Source organism: Leptonychotes weddellii, chromosome 5 (assembly GCF_054177405.1).
Source record: "Leptonychotes weddellii isolate Sample4059 chromosome 5, ASM5417740v2, whole genome shotgun sequence".
Taxonomy (NCBI): Eukaryota; Metazoa; Chordata; class Mammalia; order Carnivora; family Phocidae; genus Leptonychotes; species Leptonychotes weddellii.
The window spans coordinates 72,051,742-72,060,306 of NC_138373.1; the positions used below are offsets into that span (position 1 = coordinate 72,051,742).

The 8,565-nt window shown below is 50.9% G+C and overlaps 1 protein-coding gene across 2 annotated transcripts in view; it reads left to right on the forward strand.

Moving 5' to 3' along the window:
- The window catches only part of CD9 (CD9 molecule), a 32,943-nt gene extending 24,704 nt beyond the window's left edge, over positions 1 to 8,239 (forward strand). For both annotated transcript variants that reach the window (XM_006735963.3, XM_081821081.1), the window contains 6 exons: positions 2,568 to 2,665; positions 3,606 to 3,680; positions 5,491 to 5,589; positions 5,724 to 5,813; positions 6,461 to 6,544; positions 7,678 to 8,239. In XM_006735963.3, the coding sequence (XP_006736026.1) occupies positions 2,568 to 2,665; positions 3,606 to 3,680; positions 5,491 to 5,589; positions 5,724 to 5,813; positions 6,461 to 6,544; positions 7,678 to 7,743 (512 nt within the window). In that variant the 3' untranslated portion in view covers positions 7,744 to 8,239. The remainder of the gene's footprint in view (positions 1 to 2,567; positions 2,666 to 3,605; positions 3,681 to 5,490; positions 5,590 to 5,723; positions 5,814 to 6,460; positions 6,545 to 7,677) is intronic.
- Positions 8,240 to 8,565: the final 326 nt, after the last annotated feature.

The window sequence follows — 8,565 nt, forward strand, 5'->3', positions numbered from 1 at the left end:
CTGCTGAGAAGCAGCCAAGCCCTCCAGTTGCCCCACGGCTTTCGGGGGGCTGGGGGGGTGCTGTTGCAAAGGAGCCACCCTCTAGTTTCATGGCCACTGCTAAAGTGCCTGTAAATAGCTCCCAGGGAATTGCTTATCTTCCTCCCCAACCGGAGAGGGTGAAGCCAAGACACCCCACATCTGCAGCTGTCCGAGCAAGATGTAACACCAACAACCTTTGTCCTGCAATCTTCATCTGCTGAGCCCAAGAATGAGTATTTACCACTAACCAAGAAGCCATTAGGAAGAGAATCAATTGCATTCTCTCTCTCTCTCTCATATGGGGAAATGCTTTTTCCTTTAGTAGCTCACCACTGCTGCCAGCCCAACTCGCCTCGGTTTACAAACCGGGATCTGGACTTAGAGAAGACATGTCCATCTGTCCATTCCCACTCGACTCTATTCCATGTGCTTGCAGATCCTTTTGATCTCTTAATACCCCCTATGTATTCAGCCCCTGCTATGGAGCTCAGAGGAGTGACCTCATCCTTCGTTGCCTTGCCCCGATGAGATGGGGAGAAACCGGGGCCATTTGACTGCTGCAGCTCGGCTCGCTGGTGTCCCCATGGCAGAGCCTAGAGCCGAGCAGGGCCGCCCCTCCCGCGACACCCATGCAGTGCGTGGGGCCGCGCTGCCTGTCCGAGTCCGGCCCGCCACCTCACACTATCGGACAGCCCAGGAGGCCAGGACTTGACTCGAGGACAAGCTACATTTGTCCCCATGCCCAGTCTGGGCCGGGCATGCAGGGGAACAATACCCATATTCATACGACATAGGGGTTTGCCAGTAAACCCACGTGACTTGACATCACGACAGATGGGGGGGGAAAGGGGAGAGACACAAATGCTCCCTTGTGTGCGCTCCACTCGGGGCTGCCCGGGAGCCTCAGCTGCAGGCGGGCTGCATGGTTTGTTGCCTGCAAAGCCTCGGCTCTGGACTAGGGGTGCAGATGTGGGACGGTGAAGTCACTGTAACACCTGCCAAGGTTCTCACTGCACTATCCTGTTGTGCATTGTGTGGAAACATCACAAACACTCTCTCTCAGCTTCGGCCAGCACTTTGGGGAAGTCTCTTTAGTCCCAGTGAGTAGGGAGGGATCAGCAAGTATATAAAAATGCATCACTGTGGTTCTGAGTGATTGTCATCCATCCCTCGTATTATTCAGAATGACAGCAGCTAGCATTTGTTGGGCACGTTTGGATCCTGTCCCTTCGTCTGCACAGCGAGCCCTGAGGTAGGCATCGTTAGCGCCCCCGTTTCGCAGCTAGAAAATTGTCGCACGGAGAGGTGCAGTGGCTGTCTCAGGGTCACAGCTAGCTCGCAAACCCAAACGTGCTCTCGCCACGTGACAGGAGCCCCTCCCCAAGTTGAACAGAACTCGCCTGCCAGACAGGAAGGCCCGGGACCTCTGCCAGTTTCCCCACGGGGCCTGTGCGCTGGCGAGCTGGACGGCTGTGGCTTCTGCAGAGTAGAACTGCAAGACCCCTCTGGGCATTCCCTGGGGGGTGGCGGAAGGACAAGGGCCAGGCTCCACTGCGTTCCCCTCCCAGGGTTTTGCACTCCGTTGGGTCTGGGAAGAAGTCACTGCCCTTCTCACTCAGATTGAGGACTTAGAAACTGTGTCCTCACCCTCCCTTTAAAGGAGGATCCTTTTCACCCTTCACCTGGAACAAATGAACTGCAACTGTAAGACCTCTTCACCAGTGCGCTCTAAGGGATGTTTTGAAATTTCCTAGCCACCAGGCTCTCATTTTACTGATAAAGACACCGAGGCCCAGAGGGGGAAAGCGTCTCAGCCAAGATCACACAGCAGTTAAGTCTCAGCCAAGATCACACAGCAGTTAATAGCAGAGTCGGGATCAAAGCGAGGGTCTTCTGACACCAGGCCGGTGTTCTGTGCACTAAAGCACTTATACCTCTGCCGACACATGGCCTCAGTCTTACTGACCGCGCGGGCCTCACTGCCCCCGGGAAGCAGGGCAGGGAGGCATCCCTTCTGGGAATGAGGCAGAGCTGGCCCACCCTGAGCATGGCTGGCTGAGTGCACACAACCCCTTCCTGCTGAAGGCTTGCGCTGACACACTCTTCTGTCCAGGGAGAGGCCAGCCCGGGGCTCATCGGAGTCCCCGGAAGTCAGCCCCGGCCTGGAGGGTCTATTTTAATTAGTGTGAGTGGATTCATCTGCCTGGAAACAGCTGACAGACTGGATCAGTTTGTGTCCTGAGCCGAATCTGGGGATTTCTGTGGATCTCTTTGTCCTGGTTAGGGGGTTGTGGGTACCTTCCAGGAAAGTGAGGGTAAGATGGGAGTGAGGGCTTGATGGGGCCGGGTTCTAGAAGAGAGATTGGCGGGAAGAGATGGAGGAGGCAGTTTTTAAGGACGGGACACTTCTTTCCTGAGGGAGGGTCAATAAGGATGGGGCACGGCCCAGAATCTTACAGAGGGAAAAAAGGAATTGCAGGACATATCTGGGCCTCCACACCGGTGACTCCATGCCTTGCCCTCTGGCCTCTCCCTTCTCCCCACAGGAGTTTATATTCTGATTGGAGCCGGTGCCCTCATGATGCTGGTGGGTTTCCTGGGCTGCTGTGGGGCTGTGCAAGAGTCCCAGTGCATGCTGGGATTGGTGAGTACCCCTTCCGCTCCCCGCGGCCACTCTGACCCCCAGGCCCCCGCCCCCAAGAGCTCATAGAACACATGGGGTGGGATGGGGTGCAGAGGGTACCCCAAGGGCTTGAGCTCTCCTCAGCTCCTCCACTGCAGGCCCCGCCCCAGCCTCCGAGCCAGGCAGCTATCTCGTCCTCCTCCCCTGCAAGGATGCCTTGCTCCTCTTCCTTTCTCTGTCTTATCACTTCCCTTAGGCGACTAAATGCCAGGACTTTGTTTTCCCCTTTTTCGAGGACCGCGCGTTTGCTTTTTTTCCCTGAATCCACAGGTACCTTTGCTTTCTCTTATTTTAAAATTTGTTACCGTTTCCTTCAAATTCCGAAGTGTATTCACTTTTTTTATTTCCTCAAATCCCTGTAGTTTTTGTGAGTGAGCGATGGTATTTTATCACTGACTCTTCATTAACACCTTAGAAATACCAATTTTGGTGTCGGCTGGTGCCCCGTTCTTTTCCTCCTGAGGAATCTCTTCCTACTACGGCTTTCGCTCCTCGCCTCAGCTTAATGCTCACAGTTCCCTAAACTTCTTCCCCGTCCTTTCCAGGCTGTTCATTTGTTGCCCAGATTCCTGACTCATAGAGACTTGTTGTTCTCCCTCGTTCTCCAGAAAACCCTTTGGTTGCTCTCATTGGCTGGCTGGGATTTCTTTTTTTTTTTTTTTTTTTTTTACTTTTATTTATTTATTTGACAGAGAGAGGCACAGCGAGAGAGGGAACACAAGCAGGGGGAGTGGGAGAGGGAGAAGCAGGCTTCCCGCCAAGCAGGGAGCCCAAGGTGGGGCTCGATCCCAGGACCCTGAGATCATGACCCGAGCCGAAGGCAGACGCTTAACGACTGAGCCACCCAGGTGCCCCGGCTGGCTGGGATTTCTCCTCATCCTACCCCTTCTTTGCCTTCTAGTTCTTTGGCTTCCTCTTGGTGATATTTGCCATTGAGATAGCTGCGGCCATCTGGGGATATTCCCACAAAGATGAGGTAGGTTTCTCCCATAAGATCTCTTGGGGGTGATACAGGTTTGGGAATTTGGGGGTGGGAGTGATGAGGGCGGAAGGGTGTCCCAGCTGGCCACTTGGGTCAGCTTTCAGCCATCACACATGCTTCTTACTTCACCACGTTCCCACGTGCCCATCAGAGCGTGAGCTCCCCCTGGGGCAGGGGATGTGGGTGTCGTGCCAACCACTGCTTCCAGTTCCCTGGATGGTTCTGGCACATAATAGCTGTTCAGGAAAGATTCACTGGATCCGTGTATGTGTATGTGTGTCTCACAACTCAGCAGCCCTACCCCATCTCCTCTGGAAAGATGGCTTAGGAAAACAAGGCTTTGTGTGGGCTGAACCCCTCTGCCCCTTCACCTAGTCTCTGAATATGTGTCACTATAAGCCAAGTGCTGGCCAGGCCCCATGTAGGTCCAGAGATGCGCAAGCTGTGGGCCCCTCTTGAAGCAACTGCCACCTACGTGTGGGAGAAGGATATGCATTTGATAAGTGTCACAGAAGTCATTTATATCCAGAAGTTCCATGGGGTTGGAGAAGGTAGCATGCCAAAGGGAAACCTCTTCTGGCTTCGTGGAGAAGCAGGCATCGACCTGAGCTTTGGATGAGAGGATTTCAGGAGGAAAGTTGGTGGAAGATCGAGTACTTTCCTTTATTTTATTCTTTTTTAAGATTTTATTTATCTATTTATTTGAGAGACACAGAGAGAGAGAGAAAGAGAGCATGAGTGGGGCAGGGGTGGCAGAGGGAGAGGGAAAGGGAGAAGCAGACTCCCCGCTGAGCAGAGAGCGCGACATTGAGCTCAGTCCCAGGACCCTGAGATGATGATCTGAGCCGAAGGCAGATTCTTAACCAACTGAGCCACCCAGGTGCCCCCCTGAGTACCTTCCTTTAAAGAGAGCTAAATGTGGGCCTCCACGGAGAGCCACTGAAGAGTTGTGGGCCAGGACGGGCCACGTCAGAACACTGTTTTAGAAAGGGCTGTCTTGGCATGTTCAGCAGCAGGGAGTGCAGGGAGACTGGGCGCTGGAACCCTGTTTAAAGAGAGAGAGAGAGATTTAACTATCCAGATATAAATGCTGCAACCGTAGAAATAGGAAGGGATGCTAGTGGAAGCTGCTGAAGGAGAGATTCTGGATGTTGGTCAGTTAACTGATTGGGAGTGGGGGGGTGGCGAGGGACAGGCGTTTGTTAAACTAGGGTATACCCAGGTACCCAGGTACAGGAGAACAATTGTCCATCATATTATAATAGCTAGTACTTATTCCAAATTTACTCTGTACCAGACACTGTGCTAGGGCTTAACATGCAATATCTCATGTAAATCCTCACCATAACCTCTGAGGCACAGACTGCTGTAATCTCCATTCCATGTACACAGAAACGGAGGTACAGAGAGGTTTAGTAATTTGCCAAAACTCACACAGCCTCTAAATGAAGAAGAAAAAAATGGAAGCCTGAGGAACTAGTAGGGTCAGGAGTAGGATTTTTTTTTTCTTTCTTTTTTTTTTTTTTTTTGTTATTACTGTTCCATAGATTGAGGAGAGTCCATTTTGTTCACAAGTGGAAGGGAAGGCGCCAAGTGGGGTGGAAGGGACCCGCCAAAGGTACAAGGGAAGAAGGGAAAATGGCCGGAGTGGGTTAGGGATGTGGGAGGAGACGAGAAGGGCCCCAGAGGCCCTGGGAGAGGCAGGACAGTTTGGTGGCTTCAGTCAGGAATCTTGTTGGCTGAGCATGAACAAGATGGAACGGGTGACATTTGTTCAAGAAAATGCCCTGTCTGTCCATCGCAGGTGATTAAGGAAGTCCAGGAGTTTTACAAGGACACCTACAACAAGCTGAAGTCCAAGGATGAGCCCCAGCGGGACACCCTGAAAGCCATCCACTTCGCGGTACGTCACCTCCGCAAATGCTCCGTCGGGACGCGGGTGCGCACGGGGGGCTGGGCGCACCAGCCCCCGGGTCTGTGTTCCGGTCACCTGCATCATTCGTCTCTCCCACCCCATCCCTGCCCTGCCCTCTGCAGTTGAACTGCTGTGGTCTGGCTGGTGGAGTGGAACAGTTTATCTCCGACATCTGCCCCCAGAAGGATGTTCTGTCAACCATCACAGTGAAGGTAAACTCGTGTGCCCCCCACCTGGCTGCTCTGGACAAATCCCAGCAGCGTTGTCGTGAAATCTCACCCCCTCGTTCTGGGAGGACAGGCATCTGAGTGATCCAGAACTACTTCTCGCCCCTGTGAAAGGGGCCCACAGTGGGGCCATCTCTTTCCTCCCTGGCCTGGGGCAGCAGAACAAGGACCAGACCAGAGAAATAACAGAGTATTCTAGCTGCCTGCAATGATTGGGCCCCGGAGCTGCTCGCTGCTGCCTCACATTCTGCCTCCCCCAGTCCTCAAGCCAGCGGGTCGGGTGTGCTTTGACTTCTGGACACTTCGCTTTTTAGGTATATCAACAGCTCTTGATTGGAAGTGGGAGCTAACGTCCACACTTCAGAATAATCAGATGGCCTGATATGAGCTAGACCCCAAAGCAGGGCCTTACCCTTCTTCCTTCCCTTATTTCTTACCGGGACTTTAGGGACCCACCTCCATATCCCTCAGTTCTCCCTTCTGTCCACCAGCCAGGACACCTGGGCACTCCCGTCCCCAGCCCTTTCTCTGGGACCCGCAGCACTCCTGGCATGAGATGGGTGCTGTGGGTGGGAGGAGGTGTGCGGGAGCAGGGATTGTATGTGACCTGAGTCTTGGTTTGCCCTCCTCAGCCCTGCCCTGAGGCCATAAAAGAGGTCTTCCACAACAAATTCCACATCATCGGTGCGGTGGGCATCGGGATTGCCGTGGTGATGGTGAGTATTGAGGACACCGGGAGGGAATGAGCATCTTAGTGGTTAACATCTATTAAACACACGCTCTGGCCAGGCGCTGTGTTAATACATCAATTCATTTATCAACTAATTTATTCCTCACCACACCTATGAGGTGGGAGACTAGGGAGTGGAGAGATGGAGAGGTTGAGTTGATCAAAGCCTCTGAGCTCATGAGTGAAGCGTCTGGGATTTGAGCTCTGTGTGTCTCCAGAATGCGTTGTCTTAACCATTAAGGTTCAGGGGTGAATGTAAGGTGATGCCGGTGCTGCTGGTCCACAGACCACACTTTGAGTAGCGAGGGTGTAGGTCACCCAGACCTATTAGTTATCCTGGGATCATCTTCAGGACGTGTTTTTGTTATGTGCCTGCTTTTCCTTTCCCCAAGAAAGCAGTTCAGTAAAAGTTACATGGATGGGAGTTGTTTCTCTCACACACACACACACAAACACACACCATAGTCTGAAAGGCATCCAAAGGTGGACAGCCAGAAGGAAGATTCCAGGCTTCAGATAATCTACTGCCCTGCTAATCGGCCCCTAGAAACCATTAAGGGCAACCAAGGTTCCCTTGGGTCACCACCCCCCTTGCCCCAAGAGGAAGTGATAAGAACCGTGTAGGGGACTTAGCCCTCCTCTGCCCCAGTAAGACTATCCCAAAAGTGAGAATTGCTTCCTTTTCTTGGTGGTTATTTGCACCTAAGAAAGGCTTGAGGCCGCTTTCAGTAAAAGCCATAACAATACTTTTTAAAATGGAATATAAAACACAGACACACACATAGATGGAACGTATAGGCCTGTGTGGATCATTGGAATATCTGGCCTTTGAGCATTAAATTTAGCTCTGAGCTTATTTGTCACACTCTGGAAGTTTCCTCAGGGAAGTGGCTTGTGCAGTTTACACGAGCAAGTGGCCACAGACCTGCAGAATTCCAGCAGTCAGTGACTCTTCCCATTACCCAGTCCCCATCTCTCCTCCTCTGGCACCCTTCAGCGTGCCTGGCCCTGTGGTCACTATTCTTGTTTGCCTTGGCCCAAATGACTCACATCTTTCCTCTCCCTCACCCTTCCCTCCGGAAAGCCGCCCTGTTCCTCATGTTCCTTTCTGTCTTCTAGATATTTGGCATGATCTTCAGTATGATCCTGTGCTGTGCTATCCGCAGGAGCCGAGAGATGGTCTAGAGTCAGCTTGCCCCCTCTGAGCAGGAAGGTCCACCCCTAAAGATTGTTGGTTATTTTCTTGCAGTTTTGGTTTTTTTGTGTTTTGGGGGGTTTGGGGGGTTTTGTGGGGTTTTTTGGTGTTGTGTTGTTTTTGTTTTTTGACTTTTTTTTTTTTGCCACTAACCTTAGTATTCATTCTGCATTTCTAAACAAAAAAGTTATTCCATGTTTGTCTTTTTAATGCTTTATTCAATATTGGTATTTGTAGTTGAGAAATTTGGGGATTTGGTTTGCTTTGGTTTATATTTTTTTCGTTGGTTGTTTTTGCTTATTATGTTAAGCAGAAATCCTGCAATGAAAGGTACTATATTTGCTAGACTCTAGACAAAAGATATTGTACATAAAGAGAATTTTTTTGTCTTTAAAGAGATAAAAAAAAATGTCTATCAAACTTAATCAGGTTGTAACTTATGTTGAAGACAATTTGATACATAATAAATAAATGATGATGACAATATCCTGGACCGGTTTTTGTTTTTTGCTTCCTTTATATTTTTAAAGATATTTATTTTTCAAATGTCTTCTAACCACATTTATATGAGAAATAGGTTGGAAAGTTGGTCTCCCTCTTTGACTAATGAAGAAAGCAAGAGAGGAAGGGATTTTGATCACAAGATCACTCAGTTGTTAATAGAGTCCACACCAGAACCTAGCCCATGACTCTTTCCTGTAACATCAGGTTGTATCTCGGGAAGAGAACAGTAAATGTGACCTCCCTGATGGCGGGGGACTTGTTTTATTCACTGCTCTACCCCCAGCACCTGGAACCTACTGTCTCTAGTG